This window comes from Bos javanicus, chromosome 19 (assembly GCF_032452875.1).
Source record: "Bos javanicus breed banteng chromosome 19, ARS-OSU_banteng_1.0, whole genome shotgun sequence".
In the NCBI taxonomy this organism is placed as follows: Eukaryota; Metazoa; Chordata; class Mammalia; order Artiodactyla; family Bovidae; genus Bos; species Bos javanicus.
The window spans coordinates 52694766-52717138 of record NC_083886.1 but is presented as its reverse complement, the minus strand read 5'-3'; the positions used below and the strand labels follow the sequence as shown (position 1 = coordinate 52717138).

Genomic DNA, 22373 nt, shown 5'->3' with positions numbered 1-22373 from the left:
AGAGGCCTCAGGGCCCAGGAAGGACAAACGGGGCGCTGACAGTCGCTTCAGGTGCTTTTATTGGTTCACTTGCAGGGCTGGAGTCCAGGCAACACTACTGCAAACCCAACCGACACACACCTGCAAGACCCAAGTGGGAGCACGGGGAGCAGACTGGTCAGTGGAGGCTGGGCACCTAGTCACCCTTCGCTGAGTTATGGTGCCTGGTGGCATGAGAGGGTGTGTCCACATGAGGGCAGGTAGGATGAAGGTGGGGCTGGGGGCCCCCTCCCTTGTGTAAAAGGAGATGGCTAAGCTGCCTGGGCCTGAGTCTGCTGGCAGGGTGCCCCCGCTCCTTATGCTGACCCCTGACTGTCTTTGGACAATAAAGTGCATTACTGAACAAAGAGTGACTCAAAACCAGAAGCAGAGAAATCACAACACTTTTTCTTTAGCTAAAAGACAGACGGAAATGAACTATGCAGATGCCAGAACTTCAGGGTGAGCAGGATATTGGTCGAAGAGAAGGTAAAGACCAGAACAAGAGGAGGAGGAACGGTGGGAGCCGTGAGGTCTGAGGTTAGCGCACTCCTGCTCCCCCTGCAGACTCACGTCTGATCAAAGGAGCAGGCGACCTGGGCCAGAACACACGCCCAGCTTTCTGGCAGGCAGCCACAGATGAGCTGGGGAAACGGGGCTCTGTGCCTCGTGCCCCTAGAACAGGCCCAACCCACTGGCCACTTGAGTGTCCTATGCCAGGTCAACCCGGAGGTGCCAGGCACACCCCTGCCACAAGTAAACACAACACCCAGGTGTGCTCTGTTCACAGGCCAAGGGCGAGGGAGGGTCACACAGATTTGCGTCCTGCCCTAGGACAGAGACACGAAGTCCTCAAGCAGCCTGTGTCTGGGTCCACCTCTCCCGGGGATGAGTGCAGTGCAGCTCAGAGATACAGGTTTTTTTTAAGGCAAAGAGGCATCAGGATGTCCACAGCTCCTGGGGAAGGGCCAGACTGGAACCCAGCTGTAGAAGAAATGCAGGACCCTAGAGCACGTGCAAGGTCTGACCACAACCTTTGTCCTGGGATGGTCTGGACCCACACCTCAGCACAGTACCCACTTTCTGACGACCCAGCAGCAGCTCCACAGCCCTCTACAACCAGGTTCCTACTCCCTGACCTGGCTTGTAACGTGGCCTTGTCAGAGGCCAGGGTCTAGGCAGGACAAGAAGAAGGAATGGTGGGGACAAAAGGGACCAGAGCTTCCAGCCCTGCCTGGGGCCACCCAGCTCACCCAATGCAGGCCTGGTCAAGTGTTGGCTGCCCGAGGGGCTGCCTGCTCAGTGGGGGACACTGCCATGCTCCTGCTTGGTCCTGGGTCTGCAGCTGTGCCAGCCATGTGGCCTGGCAGGAAAGTCTCAGGCACTGAGGTTCACTTGTGAGGAGACCTGACTGTGGGTCCCCCGTCCACTCACCCAGGCTGCACACACCTCCAGGGACTCATTAAAGGAGGGACGAAGGTGGAAACTAGTCTCTCTCACTCCCCTTTTATGCAGTTTTTATCTTAAAAAAAATAAATAAAAGTCTTCTGGGCAGGAATTACTGATTAACTGTTATTACAACCAAAGCAGACTTTAAAACCCCCCCATGGAAGCTGGGTGGGAGCAGGAAAGGGCGAGCAGCAGATTCACCTGCAGACCAGGCGGACAGGAGGCCATGAGCCTCTGGCCACACATTTCCACTGCATGATGGCTACCAGAAGGGGAAGAGGTGGCCCTCACAGGCAGGGTCTGCCCCAGAGCAACAGGGTACAGAGGTCACCAAGAGCTCCCAACCAAAAACAGGAACAGGAGCAGGAACAAAAAGCATCCAAGGAAGGAAAAAAGAAAGCTGGATGGTGGCAGCGAGCCCTCCCACCCCGATTCCAGGTGATGATTCAGAGGCACCTAGTCCTTCTACCACAGTGGGGGCTGCTGTGGGCGGCCAGTTGAGGCCACACCGTGCCTCCACCAGGATACTGGTTTTAGCCCGCAGAGCACCAGCCTGACTCCCTCTCTCCAGGGAAGCCTGGTGCTGAGAAGCTTCCTGGGTCAGGGACCCCAGGGCAGCCGCCCCCACCTTGCCTTCAGGGCTGCTGAGGTGGGGCACGGTCACAACAATCTCGGCTTCCGAGAGGGCTGGGATAGGCCCAGTCCCGCCAGCAGGGCCTGGGAGCCCTAGGTCCTGGGGAGGCTGCACATCTCGCAGTGGCCGGTGCCCGGCTGGTTCATGAAGGTGCAGTGCTGACAGGCCCACATGGCGGACGAGGCGGCATGTGTGGAGCCACCGACGGCTCCGTACTCTTGGAGGCCTGGAAGCTGCACACCAACTGTGCCTGTGGGGTAGGAAGAGAAGCAGTATTCATCCATTCTGCACAGGAAGCTGTCCCACCCCACTCTGAGAGTTGCTGCTTATCAGGACAGGAGGGGACTCGAAAAGCAACTGCCATGGGCGTGGACAAACGTGGCTTGAGAGCCCCACCTTGGGTCCTCTACTCTCTCTCACACACAAAGCCCTGCTAAGGAAAGCTGCTGTCTGCTGAGCAGAAGGCTGCCAGCTGTGGCCACTCATGCACCTGCCCACTGCCCCTGCCCAGCTGCTGTGTCAGTGGCTCCTTCCTTTTCACTGCTGAGCAGCAGTATGTGGTATGAAGAGCATCTCTGGTTATCTGTCTCCCTCCTGATGCACACTTGGGTCACTGCCAGTTTTAAGCTATTGTGAACAAAGCTGCCACGAATATTCTTAACACAAATCTTAGTGTGGATTTGTGTTTGCCTGTCTCTTGAGTAGCAGTGGGCTGGCTGGGTCATCCTTACCAGGGCGTGGGAGAGCTCCAGCTGCTCTGGGAGTGTGTGAGCACGCAATGCAGCCAGAGTCTGCATCTCATCTCACAGCATGTAATGGTAGCTTATTCAATTTCCACTTTTCTGATGACTGATGGTGACCTTACTGGAGCTTTTTGTGGGACATCTTCTATGGCGTATCTTCTCCTAGTCTGTGCCTTGCCTTTTCAAGTTTTAGACAACATTTCTTCATGAGCCCAAGTGTTTCATTCTGATAAAGTCCACCTGACCAATCTTTTAGTCAGTGTTTTTCTCTGTCCTACCTTCAAGGTCCTGAACATATTCAACTCTTTTTTTAACATATATCTTTACAGTTGTAGATCTTACCACTAGGTCTATCAGCCTGTGATAGACCTAATGTCCCAGCCTGTATTGATTTTTTGTTTCTTTGATTAAAAAAAAAAATCTTTTAGCTTCTCCTGTTGCAGCACACAGGCTCAGTAGCTGCAGCTCGCCGGATCTAGAGCTCATGGGCTTCAATATTTGTGGCACACAGGCTGTTGCTCCACAGCATGTAGAATCTTCCTGTGTCCCCTGCACTGGCAGGCAGATTCTTAGCCACTGTACCACCAGGGAAGTCCTGTGTTGATTTTTATATATGGGGTGTACTGCAGAAGTCCAAGTTCATTTTACCCACACAGATACCCATTTGCTTCAATGTGTTTTCCTAAAAAGGGTATATCTCAATCAGGTGCCTTGTTATCACCCAATTCTCAACTCTCCATCTGGCCCATCAGCCTATTTATTCTCATGCCAACAGCACCCCGTTTTAACCATGGCAGCCTTACTATTGAAAACAGACAGTTCACATCCTCCAGCTTCTTTTTTTTTTAATATTTTATTTCTTTGGCTGCACCAGGTCTTAGCTGTGGCACGCGGGACCTTCGATTTTCACTGCAGCATACAAGATCTTTAGTCGTGGCATGCTAACTCTTAGCTGCAGCGTGTGGGTTCTAGTTCTCTGACCAGGGATCGAACTTGGACCCTCTGCGCTGGGAATGCAGAGCCCAATGGCACCCCACTCCAGTGCTCTTGCCTGGAAATCCCATGGATGGAGGAGCCTGGTGGGCTGTAGACCATGGGGTCGCTAAGAGTTGGACATGACTGAGCAACTTCACTTTCACTTTTCTCTTTCATGTATTGGAGAAGGAAATGGCAACCCACTCCAGTGTTCTTGCCTGGAGCATCCAGGGACGGGGGAGCCTGGTGGGCTCCCATCCATGGGGTTGCACAGAGTCGGACACACTGAAGCGACTTAGCAGCAGCAGTAGCCACTGGACCACCTAGAAGTCTCCATTCTTCTTTTTTCATGATTGTTTTCTAGCCCCTCTACACCCCCAGATAAATTTGAAAACTTTTTCCCCTCCCTTCCCTTGCAAAATAAATATGTCTAAGGGGAATGATGATTGAGACTGTACCAATTAATTTTGGGAAAACTGACATCTTAGAAATATCTTGCCTTCCAGTCCAGAACAATGGTATTTCTTTACGATCTATTTAGCTCTTCTGGCAAAGTGTTAGCTTTCAGCAGAGAGCTCTTACATGGCATCAGTAGACTGTGTCACGAGATCACTCACGTTCTGTGACTCTGCATCTGCAAAAGGTACTCCATTGCTAATTTACGTTACCAACCCCTGTGTAGTGAGCAGAGTTCTGTGAGTAGTGTATCTGTTGAAAGCATTTGACAACCACACAGCATGTTTTAGCAAAGTGACAGGCGCTTTCCCAATAGAGGCTCCAGGCAGTGGGTCCAGACCATACCATCCTGCTGCTGTGAGACTGATGCTTGACATAGGTTTGGGTTTCTTCCCAACAGAAGTATGAGGCGTGGAGCCAATGGGACCCAGCTCCTATGGGGTCACTAGCTTTTCATTAGTTTCTAGTGAGGATGGCAAGGCATACCACATGCTCAGACGAAATCCTTTCCTGATCTGGTTTTCTTTTCTCCCAACTGGGCCAGTGCTTATCTAGGAAAACCTCTTGGTCAAGCCACCCTCCTTTCCCAGCTTCCCCATGTGCTCTTTCTGGAGCTCTCTTTTTAGAGAGAGGGCTCCAAACCACTAAAGCTGCTGCAGTCAATGTTTCTGTGTGAGGCATCTGAAGAATAACACCAGAAGCTGGGAGAGCCCAGTACGTGGGAGAGCTGGACCAGGAGCTGAGACCCTGGCCAGCACCTCACACTGTCCACCCAAGGACATGAGGCCATGGGCTTGGCTGTAGGAATTTGGTGACAACATTGGGTCCTCTGTTTCAGAACGTGAGGACAAGAAGTAGATGGCATGTCCAGCTCTTTTACCGTTTGGCTGTCAGAATCATATAAAAAGAAAATTTAAACAGAAGAGCAACACAATGAATACCAAGGCTCCTCAAGCCCTGAACTTCCAGGTACTCAGTGTACAGAAAGTAAGAACCCCACGGGGCTCCCTGTGGCCTGGGCTCCACTGAGGGTTTCCTGACTAACTCTGGCTCGAGTAGCTGCCCTCCAGACTGAGAAAATGTTTAAACACTTTTTCATATGTACTTTCAGGTGTGTTTTCAGGGGGCACTGCAGTTCTTCTCAAAGCCACAGGGCAAAGGGCCACCAGGGTCACCATCCTCTCGAGCTCTTGGCGAGGGCGCTGGGAGTATGGGGGCAGCTGGATGGAGGCTGATGGTTGGAGGCTCTCACTCTGAAGACACAAGATCCCCTAGTTCTATTCTCTTTTCCTCTTTTTCCACCAAGAATACTCTGATGATTGACGGGGAAAGGGGAAAACAAAAGCCTGAGGAGCCCAAAAGCTGTCTGCACTCAGCACTTAGGTGAGTGTGAAATTCCTGTTCACCTAAAACAATGACTTTCAAACTACTCCTAGAATCATGTACAAAAATCCATAGAACTGTGTATCCAAGATGTGTGGCCTTTACACATATGCTACAGTGATCAAAAACATCTGTGGGCCCCAGCAAAGGTCTGTCTGTGCTTGTTCCACTGCCCATGATGCCATCAGGATACATCTGGGCTCAGGTTTCCAGGGCCCAGGAAGAAGTACTGGGGCCTGAAGGGCAGGAGTCTGAGCCCTGGTCATGGGGGTTGCTGGAGGGGAGGACACTTACTGCAGAGCTGCTCGATGGTGGCCCATTGCTCAGACTTCTTCCAGGTCTGGGCAAGCTCCTCATTTCTGGTCCTCACGGCCTCCAGCAACAAGCTGATGCTGTCCTGCAAGAAACCAGAATGGAAGAGTCCAACTCGCTTCACTGACAGTAGACAGACTTGCTCACAAGTTTTTCTCCCCAATATCAAGACACACTTAAGGGAGAATTGCGAATATCTCCCAGGCCGTCACATGAAACGCAAAACAACACACACTTAGTCTATAAAGACAAATGCTAAATTGAGGTAAAATATAAATTCTTCCCAGAGAGCCCCAAGGTGACCACTGTGCTGCTCTCTCTCCTGGGCTGACTGCTCCACCCCTAGGTAGTCACAGCTCACAGGCCTTCTCCTGAGGGCCTGGGCAGACGGGCAGGAGCCCCATGGCCATGAGGCCCACCCTCGTCCCTCTCGCCTCCCTCAGTCCTCTGTCTTCATCACGTCTATATCTCAGTGCGCTTTGCAACCTAGAACCCCAGGGTTAAAGTGCAGGGAACTAAATAGCTTTTTTTTTTTTTTTTAAATAGCTTTTATAATTAGAAACTTACAAAGCCTTCCAGGGGCTCTCAGGCAGTACCTTCAGAAAATGTTTCCTAACAGATGACTACAACAACAGCACACAGTTTCCAGTGAGAAGGCCCTAAGCTTTCACCACCTTCCCAACCAGACAGGCAGCAGCTGAGCCTGGGACTGGAGCTGCAACTCTCTGGGCTAAGCAGGGAAGGCAAAGCTAGTGTGAAGCCCCAGGATGCCCAACGTCAAGTATCACAAGTGAGCAGTTTGGACAAAAACAAACACAAGATCAACCCAGCAGGACACAAGAACAGCTACAGAAAAGCAGTGGGAGGAAGGGGCCTCGCCCTTCTACTCTGTCTCCTTGTAGAAATGCGTTTCCTTGGGTCTCAGGCAGAAAAAGGGCCAAAGTAAAAGGACAGCCACAACACAACCCATGCAAGAGGCTTCCTGATTGGACCCGCTACTCCTGTGCTGCTCAGAAAGCAGCTGCCATCTGTAACACTTCACCATCATCTCCCCACAAAGCATGTCCTAAAAACGCCAACTGTGCAGCTGTGCGCCCAGGGCCTGGATGTTGGCCAACCTTCTGGGCCAAGGTGATAAACCAGAGCTGATTCGGGAGAAGGGGAGATCAGGAAGAAGCAGAGGCTGGGATTCTCAAACTGTTCCAACAGGAATTTTTTAATTGCTGATTTCTAATGCTTCCCTTAGAAGGACACAGCTAAGCGGCCTCTGTGTCCCGTATGATTTGTCCTCCGTCATGGAGGGCAGACACTTTTGAACAAGCTGTTCTAGTGCAAACTCTAAAACTGAGAAAGTCACCTGTCAAGGTCCTTGTGCAAAGCTGCTGCCCACAGGACAGGTTAAGGGGGCCTTAGCTGCTCCGGTGCTGCCCAGAGTGCTCCAGTCTGAGGACAGAAAGCCCACCTGGTTCGTACCTGCAGAGGCATGACGTCATTGGTGACCAGGAACAGCAGGAGGTGGAAATCCGAGATAGTGTCCAGGAACACAGATGAGGTGTTGTGGGACAGGTAGGTGGCCAGGCTGTGGAAATCCTAGAGGTCCAGGTAAGGGGGGGAGGAGGGGGAGACAGACACAAGCACCCGTTGGTCCCAGGTCAGAGTCAGAGGACAGCCACTGTCCTACAAAAACGAGACTGACCACATTTAGCGCTGAGGGATGGCCCACCCCCTCTCCTTCTAGAACCATTTACTGGGAGCCAGGGATTGAGAAACACAGCTGCAGAGGAAAACTTCCAGGAAAACACTCAGTACATCTGACTTACGGAAGAGTGTAAGCAACATGTCTGTGAAACTGACCCAGCTGTGAGACACATTCAAACTCACCTCTGGGGAAGAGTAGGAGTGGGAAGGCCACGTGGGGCTGCAGAAGCCCTGTCTGTCCAGGTGCACTGCTGACCACGGCAGCAGAGTAGTGAGGAACAGGAATTGCGGCAGAGGGACAGGGGGATTATATGACACTAACACTTTCAACAGGACTGAAGCAGGACATTCAAGGGTGCTACCCCAGTCAGTGGCTCTGCTCCTCCACCAGCACCTGGCCAGGTGGGCGGTGAGGAAACCAAAGTATCAGAGAGGCCCTGGACACGAGTCACTGCTTCAGAAGAAACTTTCAATGCAGACATTCTCTAACCAGGCCCATTTCTGCAGCACCTGTGATCAACTTGGAATGTGTGTTCACAGGCCACTGACGTGAGGACACGGCAGTCAGGGCAGTTCTGACTGGCCTAATGTGCAGGTGAGAGCCGAGGTGGCCAGGCCACATGAGGCCCCCTGGTTTGGATGGTGCCAGAGAAACGTGGCAAGGTGATGTGGTAGAGGGCAGAGCACACAGCAAAGCAAGACACCGCCACAAAAGACGGCGCTTACCAACAATCAATAACCTTGCTGGAAGAGGACCTGAAGTGACCAATAAAACAGGCCCCCTGAGAATGGTCCTTCCGGCAAATCCGCAGGCCTGAGGACTTAGAGGGATTTGCCTCTATGCTCATCCACTGCCGCTGCCCTGGAGAGGGCTCATGAGATCAGCAGTATCTTAGAAAAAAGCCTAACCAGGCTTTGTCACAAGAACGAACGAGGAGAGTCAGAAACCTTGATACTTTCTGGAAAAACAATAGTGACACTAGATAAACAAGCAGCGGCGACTTTAAATTATGTTTCTAAAGACAAAGAGCTTACCTGTGTCTCACCCAGTACATCCCGGTTTTCAATAGGAAATGGATTTTGTGAAATAGAAAAAGTATAAACTGGATCCTTGGGGAAAGTTGTTGTGATCTAATGAACAAAAACACAAACCCATGATAAATTAATTGTGTCGTAAACAGGGATGTGGGCCCTGAGGACACCAATCCTTGGAGCCCCGAGCTGCTCACAGGAGCAAAGTCCTAACTGTTCTACCCTGAATGGGATGCTTAGCTCTTAGGACAGCCCCTAAATGAAAATTCTGAAACTGTGACTCTCAGAGGCAAATAAAGACTCATTTTTCATATCTGGTAAGACTGTGGTACCCGTGGGCAGTTTCCTAACTCCATCTCCACTGGGACGGCCTCTCAGCTGCTCTCCCGCTGCCAAGGGGTAGCTAGAGGGTGGGCCACGGGAAAGAACAGAGGCACGAGCGCCATCTCAGGAGCCAACGCTGTTCCCACCACCATGTCTGGAGGGCAAGTGCAGAACCAGTTCCTGATGGTTTTGAAAGCCATGGTGCCCTCCAGCGAGCTGGCTGAGGCCCCTTCCAATTCCCAGGCACCACTCCATGGAGCCAGGGCATGACCAGGCAAGAGGAGAGGCCAGGCTGGGGAGATACAGGGCATGGCTCTCCCCTGAAGATGGCTGGAGCCAGGAGCTCGCGTCCAAAGCGGGGGCTGAAACCCTGCAGGGCCTCAGACGTGGTTCAGAAATGACAGAGGGCATTTAAAATTCAAAATCAATAGAAGCTACAGGGACAATGGCAAATGTGCAAAAATCAATACAAATACAGTTTCTCATTCCTCCTGGCAGGTGCCCCTCCCCCCAAACGCACCCAAGTGTGCACCACCATCAGCCATCTTTTGGTTGACGCAGCTCTTCCTCTGCAATATGACACTAGCAGCAGATTACACCTCGTCCAGATTTAGCACAGCTATTCTGGTTCCTTCGGGACTATTTCTAAAGAATGAAAATGTGGTTCTGGCCTGTTTTCTGCATCAGTGAAGGCAGCGAGCTGTGCCAGGCTGGCTGGCCCAGGACCCGCTGTGCCCATGCCAGCGCTGTGACAGTAAGCTGAGCCATCAGCAGCTCCTTCACTCGAGCCCTGCTGGCCTTTTATGGATGAGACCACGTGGCCTCGGGGCACAGGGTGTGAACTCAGCACAGCGCCAAGTCCTACTGTGAGGCCTCGCTTGGTTCATCTGAGAGATACAGAGATCGGACAGCCCATGCCTCCTAAGGCTCTGTGAGGATCAAGTGTGCCCAGTCATATGGAGCCCGCAAAATGGGCAGCATACGTGGGGCTCAGTCTCAGCTGCCATCATGATTCTAGAGATGGCAGAGGGGCCACCTCACTACAGAGACAAGGCCTGTGGTGGGCTCACACCCCTCCCTTTGGAAGGCAGATACAGGAGTGGACCGGCAACAACAGAAGACCCACTAGTAAGTAAATGTGGAATCAAGGGAACTATTTGTTAGACCTGTAACTGCCCCTTGGAGAACTTCAGAGCCAAGTTCACATGGCAGTCTGACTATCCCAGAAACCCAGGGGAGAGGATGCAGGGTGTCAAGCACTTTATTTTGTGCTCAAGCCCTGTCCCCACCCAGCCTGCCTGGCAGACAACCCCCTACATGCGAAGCACCTCCACAGAAGGCCTGAACGGCTGCCTGGCCACGAGGCTTATTTAAAGTCATTGAATGTGCTGATCAGGTGGGGGTCTGGGGCTGGGTGAGGAGTGAGCACGCCTGTCTGGGCACCTGCTCCAACCTCCTTCCACAGGAAGAGAGCACGTGAGTATCACAGGGTGGAATGCTTCCCCATCAACCAAATGGTACTGCAACAGCACTAAGGCAAGAGCTTAGCTCCTTCGTGAAAGGAAACGGGTGGGGAGGCCACTGGGAAAGAAGACCTCAGGAAGCTGGCTTTAAATCATGCAGACTCCCCCTAAGTGTATGCTCCATCAATCTGTTTTCATCTTAATTACACCCTAGGTAGTCTAAAAAGCAGATGCCTTTATGGCCTAGGTAATAAATATGTTCTCGGGAGCTGTCAGTGGGAATGGAGCGTTGGCGGGCTCAGCTCACAGGGACCCGCTGCTCCAAATGCAATGATACTTTACAGCCTGAATCACATGCCTGTCCTAGTCCAAATGCGGCCTGAATTCATTCTGGCAGGCAGCAGTTAGGAAACGAGCCACCTCCCGTACCCTGTACAGGACAGAGCACAGACTGCAGCAAATGCATCAGGCTCTGGTCCTGCAGCATGTGCTGCCCTCTGCCCACGACCACATCTCCGTGAGCGGAGCACACCTCCAGAAAGGAGCCAAGGCTTGGGGATGGTGTGCCAGTACCAGTTGCCTTCCTGGCTCCTACAGTGCCCTCCCAGAGACCATGCTGTCCCTTCACTCAAGGGCAGAGTCACGGCTGTGTTCCCTACGGATCGACTTGCAGCAGCCCATCATGGGCCTGGCTGTGGCGGCTGCTGTGGCCAGGGCAGAACCTGCGCACAGAGCCAGGGAGAGGCTCGCTGACCTCTGGGGCTGCTTGGCCTAGTCGGCGGTCCTCTGCTGCACTGTAGATTGGGAGAAGTTAACCCCTTAAGTTGTTTTTAAGGAAAAAAAAAACGAAAAGCCCTTAAGGTTTCTAGCTTTTCAGGGATGCCAGGAACTCAGTGACTCAAACATCTCTGGGTGGCTATTCTGCGCAGGCAGAGGGGCAGGTGTTCAAGCGGCGCCCTCTCAAGGCCTCCCCTAGCTGTCCTGACCTCCGCAGGGAGATGACACACACTTACGTCTATGATCAGATACTCCACAGGCAGGGGGCGGGCCAGCTGGGTGATCTCGTTGCCAAACTTGTCTATGTCCTGAAACAGGAGACAAAGGTCCAGGGTGTGAGTGCTGACCTGTGATGGGTTTTCTGTCCACAAGCTTGTCTCACTCCTTAAATTACTACAATTCCTGTTGAAGTGTATGAAAAGCAGAGAGGAAAATGTGCACATTTTTGCAATGACTCTACCTTCCACCATTTCTTGGAGGCCACGACTTAAGAAAGTAGACTTGCTTTTGGCCACAGGTGTCTCCGCCCCTCAGCCTGGTGCTGAAGCTGTGGGAGACAGACCCCAGCTCCCTTGAGGACAGGTTCCTGGAAACAATGCCCCTCAGGCTGCATCTGTGCACCCCGCCTTCTCTATAAGCTCTCCCAGTCTCTCACCTGAATCCTAACTCTTAACAACCTCCCTCACACCTTTGGAAAACCCAACTTCATGGAAACTTAATCCTTACACATTAATAAACACACACACACACACACACACACACACACGAGTACACATACTACTACGCAAACATGAAAACCCCACCACCAATCTGTCAAAGTCTAAACTTGTTTTGCTTTGTCAGATGCACGGAACATAAAGTTTAATTATGGGGAAAAATGGCCAGCATATGTTCATTAATCATAAAATGACAATTAGATCTGATTTATGTCAAACATGCTGAGTTCAAACAGAGCTCTCGAAATAAATTCATAAGAACCAACGCTTTTCATTAAAGATTCTGCAAGAGAGGGTCATATTTTCTATCTAACTCATCACTTAACATTATATAAATCATTCATTGAGTCATATATAAATTAGACATCCATAATTTCCAATTATGGGACCTTACATAAAAGTTTATGTTTATTAAAGCTCTCAGACCCTAATGGATGCCAAGCAGATCTCCCTGGGGCATGCAGGTGACGCAGTGCCACCCCAGCACATCACACCTTTTGGGGAAGTCAGAGGCCCATGCCGTCTTTTGAGACAACATTCACAGGCTGTCCTACGTTAAACTGAGTCTGTTATCCTAACCAGAAGTCGAGAGGCTCCATGCAGCCCTGCTCCTTTTTTTTTCTTCCAGATATTAAACTCTTTGGTCCATAGCACATTTCAGATTACCCACCTTTTCTCGGTTCACAACCCAGAGAGCTGCTGGCAAGCATGTGCCCCTCTGCCCTTCCAGAAACTGGTTCAAATACATCTAAGCAAACACATCTAACCAGCCACACAGGGAATAAGAGCACCAGCAAAGGACAGGTTCCTGGAAACAATGCCCGTTCTGTCTGTCCGCCCTCCTTGGAAGCTGGAATCCTGTCCCCTCCACCTGGGCAAGAATCTTTGGTCTTTCTGCATGCTCACTGCTACAGCATATGGAGTAGGCTTGGCTTTCTGTGGCTCTACCAGCTTTGACACTGGCAGCCCAAGACATGAGGCTTGCTGAATGGGTCCTGGGCCCCAAAAGTGGTAGCTTTTCAATGGAGGAAACATGGTAGGAGGCGGGAATCAAACCCAATCAAACTACATCACCATTTCCAAAAATACATGCTTGCCCCTACAAGAAACAACCTGCAACAACTCACACATAATTAGCCCGTCTGGAATTCATCTTCAAATCTAATTAAGCTCTAATATGCAGAGACATTTTCACAGCACCTGTTCGCTTTAATCTTCCCCTCTAGGGATGTTTCTTGCTAAATGCCCCCCTCTCTTTTTTTTGTGTCATGTGATTCTCTTTCAAATTTAACTACCCCACTGTACCCTTCTGCTCCCCAAGAAAATAAAGGTGCTGCATCCCCCTCTCTTCCCTGGAGGAAAAGCAGGTACCTTCTATCTCTCCCCCATGCTTTCACGCAAATGTTTTTGCCAGCCAAGCCCTAGCCCCACACACCATTTTAAAAGGCAATTACTTTTTATGGGCGTTAGCAAATGTCAGGCAGAATACACTAGGAGGAAGACATCTTAATTCTAAGTTTGGCAGCCACCAAAGTGTCAGCAGTTTTATCTCCACCTGGAGCAAGACACTGGGAGAGTCAGCAATCGAGGTCCCTGATGCCTCGCTACCTCCCATCGGTCACGTCTACGAAACGTCAATGAGAAATCCAGGGATCTCTGTCTGTGTTAGGGATCTCTGTCTGTGTTAGCTCAGAGGCAAGCAGGCTTTGTGCCAGGACAACAGCAAAGTCCACTGACTGGGTGGCACCAGCTTGCTTTGGAAAAGGTGAATGAAATCCTTAATGTATTGCTTTTCTCCTTAAAGAACTGGCAAGAAGACAGTAAGTGAAACTAGCACCTTGATCTGAGACTTCACAGGATAAAGCAAGAAAAAACAACATTCTCAGGACAAAGTCTCTTAAAGAATTACCATTAGGAAGCAGTCCAGTTGATAAGCACCTAAAGAGCGCTTGTTAGCAACAAAAGACCAGCAGAGCCTGGTCCAGGCTTGACAGTGTGTGGATGCACCCAGCGGGCCCCAGAGCACACGGAGGGCACAAAGGGGTATGAGGACAAGCTGCTCTGCCCGAGATCTAACAGCCAGGAGGGGCAGAGGGCAGGTGGCACAGCAGCTGTGTCCACTTCAGACTCCAGATCTCAGTACCAGGACTCGGGCTCTGCTCCTCCGCAGCCCTGCCACCAAGGGTGTGCATGTCCAGCCTACTTCCACCCTCGTGGGGATCTGACGACAGACTTGTCATCTCCAGCTCAATGGAAAGAATGAAAGCCAAGCTCACAGGTCTCAGAGGCCACAGAATCCCTCTCCCTAGACTGGGATGTTGCTCAGTTTCTTCTCTTGCTGGCAATTTCTTGGTTCCTTGATACATTTTCCTGAATAATGCTGGAGGCAAACACAATCTCCTGTGATGAAAACACTCGTCTAGAATTCCCTGGTAGTCCAGTTGTTAGCACTTGGTGCTTTCACTGCCAGGACTCAGGTTCAATCCCTAGTTGGGGAACTAAGATCCTGCAAGCCAAGTGGCACAGCCAAAAATAAAAGAAAGTTTTAAAAATAAATAGGCAAAAAATAAAACATTTGCTTAAAAAAGTTGAATAGTGCAGAGTCTTGCCCTAACAAATATAAAACTGTATTATGAAACTAGATAAATGGATAAACATTATAAATCTCAATACAAAATTAAATCAAAAAGCACTAAAAGAAAATATAAGTAAATAGATAGCTTTAAATAAAGTAAAGAATTACTTTCTAAGTATGATGACCAAAGCAGGAATTACAATTTAAAAAGATTAAGGTATCTCTGAATCAGAAAATGTTAAAACTTCCTTTGTATATAAAGTTAAAGAAATGATATATATGACAAAGGGTTTACGTATAAAGACCCCTCATAAATGAACACAAAAATGATGAATCGCCTTACAAATACCTCAGGGAACAGAGAGGCAATTCACAGAGAAAACAGCAATGCACACAAGAGACTTGGGACAGAGTGAGTGCAGAGCACGGGGTCCCGAGGTCAGAGCATGGGGTGTTGAGGGCAGGGCCCAGGTGGGTGAGCGGACGAGCACAGGGCTGGTCTGCAGCACAGTCTCCTGTAGCCTTCTCGGGGAAACTTTGGGAGGCCACGTGAAACCCCTGAAATATAGGTTAACTTCTGACAAAACAATGCTGTTGGTTTGCTCAGAATGTCCCAGGTAACTCAGAACACACACGGAGTGAGCTCCGGATGAGTCACAAAGCACAGCTAGTCAGTGCCAGATGCTAGGACAAACCCATGTTGGGCTGAAGACAGGTGGGTAAATGATGGGTGGGACAGAGAGGACTCCACAGGCCTCCAGAGAGTGCTGGTCCCCTCCACAGCCACGACACCCCAGCTGCCTGTGTGCTCTCTCCTCCCCACCACAGCCACCTGTCAGCTCTTCCAGATCCTCATCACTGAGGCCACAAGCCCCTCATGCCGGGAGAATCCACCTTGCCACCCCCCTGCCTGGGCAGCCACCTCAGAGCAGCATTCCCTGGGGTCTCTAAGACCCTCCTCGTCCACTGAACAGTCCACCTTCTCTCCTCTACTTCCTGGGCTTTAACCTGAGGTGTCCTGGCAGATAACCCCGAAGAGGCACTCCTGGTTGGCACCTCTTGCCTTCCTTCCTGTCCCACCGCATCCAACTTCAAAACACGGGGACCTCTTCCCACCTTGACAGAAGGTGCTCCCCTGCCATTCTTTCACTGGCTCCACAGAGCTTCCCAGGACAAACAGATCAGAGCTGCAGACAAAGGTGGACCCTCAAGCTTTCCAGCCCTGTCCTCTGTGTGAACCCACACACAAATGTGTGTACATACATGCACCAACATCTACAGGAATTGGGATTTTTACTATACATACAGACACATTTTATTTTTAAAATATATTTATTTACTGAGCTGCGCCAGGTCTTAGTTGTGGCTTGTGGGATCTAGTTCCCTGACCAGGGACCGAACCCAGGCCCCCTGCATTGAGAGCAGAGTCTTAGCTGCTGGACCACCAGAGAAGTCCCATACAGATACGTTTTAAATCTTACTTCACGAGTTTTATCGCATATCTTCACATAATTTTCAAACACACATTTTTAGTGATCACAGAATATCCCACCATATAGATGTATTATAATTTAATGTTCCCGTTACTAGACTTTTAGATTGCTTTAAGTTTTTGTTACCACAGATAACACCATGATGAACAGCCTTAGACAAACACGAGTATGTGTCCTGTTTACAAGGTATATTTTAAATCAACCCCAAAGCCCACAGGAGGACTAAAAGGATTACTTAAATGTTTGCTTTCATAGGTCTCTTTGCTCAAACTGATATTTTCCTGAAATGTATGAGAAATGAGTGTGTCAACTCCTACAGGGCTATAAACAATTCTGAGAAGCCCTTCTAGCCTGCTCTCACTAACGGGCACATAAGCAATCTAAGAAAACAGCAGCATGATTAAGGAAATAATATGTTCCGGGACAAAAGGGAGCTCTCTTCTTAAGGGGAGGAAACTTACAAGACATGGAAATAAACAGCAAATTTCCAACATGATAAAGGGTACAAAGAAACAACACACAAAAAAGCCCCACAGCAAACACACAGTTAATGATGAAATCCTGAAAACACATCTTTTACAATTAAAAACCAGACAAAAGCACTGGTTATTCAACTCTTCCAAAAGCCCTAGCCAGCACAAGGAGCCAAAACGAAGGGAACAATCATCACTCCTGCATAATGCAGAGAATCCAGAACACATGTACAAATTAGAGGAACAAGTAACAGAGAGCTGAACTGCCCAGCGGTGCTCACTGCAGTATGCAGAAACCACAAAGTGCCCGGGAACAATCCAACAGGCAACGGACAAAACCTTCAGTGGAAAAATCCTGGCTTTCTGAGGGACGTCAAGGGTATCGCTCGTGTCTGTGTGTGTGTCTCTGTGTGCGTGAGAGAAAGAGGGAGAGAGAGAGAGGGAGAATCACATCTGGGTGAAACCTGCAGGCTGGTCCTGAAGTCTACAAGAGGCAGGGGAGGGTCAGGAACAGTCCGGGCTTGGGGAGATAAGCAGGGCAGGGCTGCAACAGATCGGAGAAGAGTGAAGTTACAGTGACTTGAACAGCGAGGTACCGGTGCTGAGCAACACCAGCCAGGGGACAGAAGAGAGGACAGAGGTGAGGCCACGATCACAGAGACGACTGCTAATGGAGAAGCACCACAGATCAACAGAGAAAGACAGTTTTCCCAATAAATGGTGTTCAGACAGAATATGGCTACAATAAATTGAGAGGAAAACTGGGCCCCTACCTTGGAACACACATTTGAAGCAATCCTGCTGCTGCTGCTGCTAGGTCACTTCAGTCGTGTCCGACTCTGTGTGACCCCATAGACGGCAGCCACCAGGCTCCCCCGTCCCTGGGATTCTCCAGGCAAGAACATTGGAGTGGGTTGCCATTTCCTTCTCCAATGCAGGAAAGTGAAAAGTGAAAGTGAAGTCGCTCAGTCGTGTCCGACTCTTAGCAACCCCACGGACTGCAGCCTACCAGGCTCCTCCGTCCATGGGATTTTCCAGGCAAGAGTACTGGAGTGGGGTGCCATTGCCTTCTCCGTGAAGCAATCCTATGTGGACTTAAAACCACCAACCTTAGAGAAGACAAGATAACAGATTTTCTTTATGATTCAAAATGCCAAACCGTAGAAAGCTGACCACATGGAAATGTAAGCTTTCTGCTTCAATGACACCACGGGAGAGAAGAGGCAGAGGTGTCACCCTCCTGACACAGTCAGAGGCAGGGAGAAGACTGAACCACCCAGGGAGGAACAGGAAACAGATACAACCAGCACATCAGAGGAGACAGGACGGAGCAAACAAATGAAGAAAAAGGAGCCTGGCCTCACTTATGATCAGGATGGCACAATGACAGCTCAAGAAAACGCCCCATGGATGTCGGAATGGTGAGCAGGACTCGGGCCCGAGGCTGTGGAGCACGGTGCCTCACATGGCGTTCTGCTCACAGTAGACTCGTGCCAAGGCAACACAATGGCCACACACAGGTAGGTCTCAGGCTGCTCCAGGGTCAGGGAACGTGGCCTAGCTTGGAGGACACAAGAGCACAGTTTTGGGTCTACTGTGTGCAGCAACATGTAAAACTCACAGTACCTGGTTTAGGAAAACATACATAGGAGGTAAAACTAGAAGAAAAGCAAGGAAGTCATACTGCACTCCTTCTGGAAGCAGACAGGAAGACCCAGCAACTTCAGAGGCCACAGGAACGTTCTGGTTCTTAATTCTGGGAATTAGTATTTCTGCTTTTTTAAATTTCTTAAACATGTTTTATAAATAATCTTTTATATCTACTCAGTATTTAATTTTTAAAATTCTGGGGAAAGAAAAGAGATGGCAGCCTGATGCCTTGGAGCGATGTGTGCACATGCACTGGGCACGCCGGGCTTCACAGGCCTTTGCGGCTAACAGGGAGCAGCTGTCCATGAAGACACCAGACTTGCAGCTAACAGGGAGCAGCTGTCCATGAAGACACCAGACTTGCAGCTAACAGGGAGCAGCTCTCCATGAAGGCACCAGACTTGCAGCTAACAGGGAGCAGCTCTCCATGAAGGCACCAGACTTGCAGCTAACAGGGAGCAGCTCTCCATGAAGACACCAGACTTGCAGCTAACAGGGAGCAGCTCTCCATGAAGGCATCAGACTTGCAGCTAACGGGGAGCAGCTCTCCATGAAGGCACCAGACTTGCGGCTAACGGGGAGCAGCTCTCCATGAAGACGCCAGACTTGCGGCTAACGGGGAGCAGCTCTCCATGAAGACGCCAGACTTGCGGCTAACGGGGAGCAGCTCTCCATGAAGACGCCAGACTTGCGGCTAACGGGGAGCAGCTCTCCATGAAGACACCAGGCCCCACCACTGCCCCCAGGCCGGCAAGCTGTCCCCAGAAGGCTCAGGACCACAACTAGCAGGACCGCCAGGTCTTAGGGTCTGTAAGTGAGCCATTCTGCATTCCGAAACATGCCGTACAGACATATCTTGTAAGACAGGAACTTTTGGGGAGAAGATCAAACTTTCACAGTGGTTCCCAGCATGGTGTGATTTTGACGTGTGAATGTTTAATAATGGTTTAAGAGTATTTATTCAGAGTACCTGATGCACACAGAATTTGTGTAAGGGCAAAATCTGTGTTATCAAGCCAGAAATTGTTACTGAACACCACAGGAGAGAAAAGACAACAGAATTCTTAATCAAGACTCTTTGGAAGTGTTTCCTTTCAAGAATGATATGGAGAACCCTTTCCCAGAGCTCCTTACTGTCCCACAAATCTGAGGGGACGCCTGAGCGAGCTATCACAGGCCAGCCTCACTGTGTCTCTTCACTGCCACCAGCCGAAAGGAGCAGATACAGCATCGAGGCCTGCCTGCTCAGCGAGCATTTCCTGACAGGCTGCTACAGAGCAAAGACAGGTTGCTTGCTACCATAGTGACCCGGCCTTCCTGGCACAATGACAGTCCCTGCCCCCACTACCCTCAGACCATGCAGAAGCTCAGATTCAAAAGTAGAAGGCAGACCTTCATTCCAAAGAGCTGAGGGGGAGACCAGGGGCAGGGACAAGACCCTCAGGCTCTCGTATTTTTCCTTTGCACATTACCCACTGCCACAGACACCCACAGCAAGAAAGATACAGCTTCAGACAGTCTCAGCCCCACTTGTAATCCCTGAGGAGGTGAAGTCTTTGTCACAATCATGTAGTGTCTAGCCTTCAAGTCACCACCAGGATGAGGCCCTGGAGCCCCTCAGCTCTGGGCGCTCTCCTGGGTGTCTGACATGTCCCATAGGTAGTAGGGTGTGTCCTTGGCACCGAATGCTATTCAGCAATGAAAAGAATGAAGCACTGCAGACTGCAGGCATGGATGAACCATGAGACACTATAAGTGGTGAAAAGTCAAGTCACAAAAGACCACACACTGTAGGATTCCATCAAGGAAACCAGAGAAAGCAAATCAGTGGTTGTCAGGAGTTGGGAGGACTGGGGTATAATTGCTAAACGATGCAGGGCTTCTTTTTGGGGGACAAAACTGTTCTAAAATTAGATGGTGGTGATGGCTACGCAACCCTGCAAATATCCTAAGAGCCCCTGAGCTGGGCACTTCAAATCAGTGAACTGTGTGATGTGCAAACTGCATCTCAATAAAGTTATTTAAAAATACAGCCTTGTTGGAACAATAAAAACAAACAGAAAAATGACTAGACACTGTTTAGTGTCTAGTCATTGCACACACTGATACAAAAAGAATGCTAGAAGAATCAAATCATTTTAAAGAAGCTGGCTCGTCACTCTTACGGGCTTTCACTGCTTGCCTATTTTTGGTTCCAGGCCCCTTCTGCCAGCAAGTCTTTGTGGCCTAAGTGCAGTGAGACCACAAGCAGAACTGTGAGCCTACAACTGGTTACGTGGTGAAAACATCCTTCAGCAATGGAGACGAGGTACTTCTCAGACACGAAAGCAGCCCTGCACCACAGGAAATAAAGGCTCCTCCAGGAAGAGCAGTGCCGGAGGGAAACTGGAGTCTGCCCAGGACGGGGAGCAGGCACAGAGCCCGACTGTGACCCCGAACAACTCCCACGAGCAGGACGGGAACCAGGTCACGAGCCTCCAGGAAAGCACCCAACGCGGACTGTCCAAACCAGATCACAGCTTTCTTTATTGGGAGGGGGCAGGGGTGTGGCACGCCATACAGCATGCAGGACCTCAGCTCCCGGACCAGGGATGGAACCTGTGTTCCCTGTAATGGAAGCCCAGAGTCTTAACCACTAGACCACCAGGGAAGTCCCTACAGTTTTCAAAAAAAGTCATTTTTATAGCTTTCACAGGAAACAGATTTAGAAATGGATGACTGGATCTCCTCAGGAGGGCCCCACTTCTGTCAGGCAGCTCCAACCTTCACTCCTGCTGAGGCCCACAGGCGCCAATTCTCCTTTTCAGAAACTGAGAGAGTCTGTGCTGCAATGGTCTCACTTGTTATGCACCCCAACCTCAGTGTGCAGCATCCCCACTTCTGCTTATAAGCCCTGACACCACACAATCCTGCATAGTCAACAAAAGCCCTGGAAAAGGTACAGATTCCTTATCCACAAGCTGGCCTCTAGACGACCATGGTGGACCCATGGCCAGAATGCACCAAAATTAGTAACGTCCAGGACAGGTCAGCGTCCACACTGCTCTCCATCCACTTCTCTCTTCTCTCTTCGCACTTTTACCTTATAAAACACATCAGGCACGTACTGCTCGCTGCTGGACTCCTTGGCATAGCCGAGCTCAGGGGCATCCTTGCAGGGCAGCAGGCATTCATCTCGGACCAGGGCCATGCACTGATTGGACACCTGGTACCCTTCAAAGTGGACCTGGTTGTCGGGGCCACCTGCAAGAGAAAGACCTTCAATGAGAATCCACTGGAGGATGTTCAAAGCAGTGTTATTCCTCATCTCGGATTTGCAGAACCAACTCCCGTGTATGTGTCTTGGGTAGAATCAAAAAAGTTCGACTGCAGCTTCATGAGAGCTGTGGGCACAAAGCCGTGAACACAGGCTGTGGAAATGCCACTGCAGCTTCTCAAACAGGCCCACCAGCAACATGCTCTCTCAGAACTGGAGGTATGACTGTTAAACCTTCTCTAACACCCATCCAAAAGCACACTTGGGCTCCTGGATTTTAGTAACACAGGGATGTGAACAACAGAGCCCCATGTTCCAGCAAATTTCATTCTTGAGTGAATGCAGGAAGACGGATGGGAGTGAATGGGAGAAGACTAGTTATGCTAGTTATCTGCACACTGCAGAGGGCAGTCCTGACCTCAGACACCTGGACAGCCGGCATATCTGCGAGGCAGACGTGGACCCTGCTGCAGCACTTAGGCGGCCACTCTCCCTGCGCCGAGCCCTGCCCTCCATGCTAACCTTTCTCAGGTCCTACTCCATAGAAACCTGCCTCAGGGTTACAGTTCAAGATGAGGGTAAAACCCATGGAGGTGGTCAGGCAGGACCAATCATTCAGCCATCTTCCTCCCCTCCAGAATCAGGGTCACACCCTGACAACTGCGATAGCTTTGGAGAATTAAAAAAAACAAAAAGCTCTCAACATCTCTAACTTAGCTTCTTTATAAAAGGAGGATAAAGTACCGATCAAGGAACACCATCCATCTCCACCCCCAAGGAAAGGGAGAGAAATTACGCATCTGAGCATCTCACAGCACTACCAAGGACAGCTCAGCCCAGATCTGAAAGGACTCTAACTGCAGATCTTATTATAAGTGATTTACTACCTTACAGTTTTAAAACCTGTCAGTAAAGTGCCAATTTCAGAAGCAAAAATTCCACGGAC

General features: G+C 50.2%; 1 protein-coding gene across 1 annotated transcript in view; it reads right to left on the bottom strand.

Annotated features, from left to right (window-relative positions):
• Positions 1-41: 41 nt before the first annotated feature.
• The window catches only part of NPLOC4 (NPL4 homolog, ubiquitin recognition factor), a 50039-nt gene continuing 27707 nt past the window's right edge, over positions 42-22373 (bottom strand). Inside the window, exons 12-17 of the mRNA XM_061392585.1 lie at positions 21254-21414; positions 11501-11572; positions 8704-8799; positions 7444-7560; positions 5953-6055; positions 42-2351 (exon numbers count right to left, since the gene is read on the bottom strand). Coding sequence (XP_061248569.1) covers positions 2194-2351; positions 5953-6055; positions 7444-7560; positions 8704-8799; positions 11501-11572; positions 21254-21414 — 707 coding nt within the window. The 3' untranslated portion in view covers positions 42-2193. The remainder of the gene's footprint in view (positions 2352-5952; positions 6056-7443; positions 7561-8703; positions 8800-11500; positions 11573-21253; positions 21415-22373) is intronic.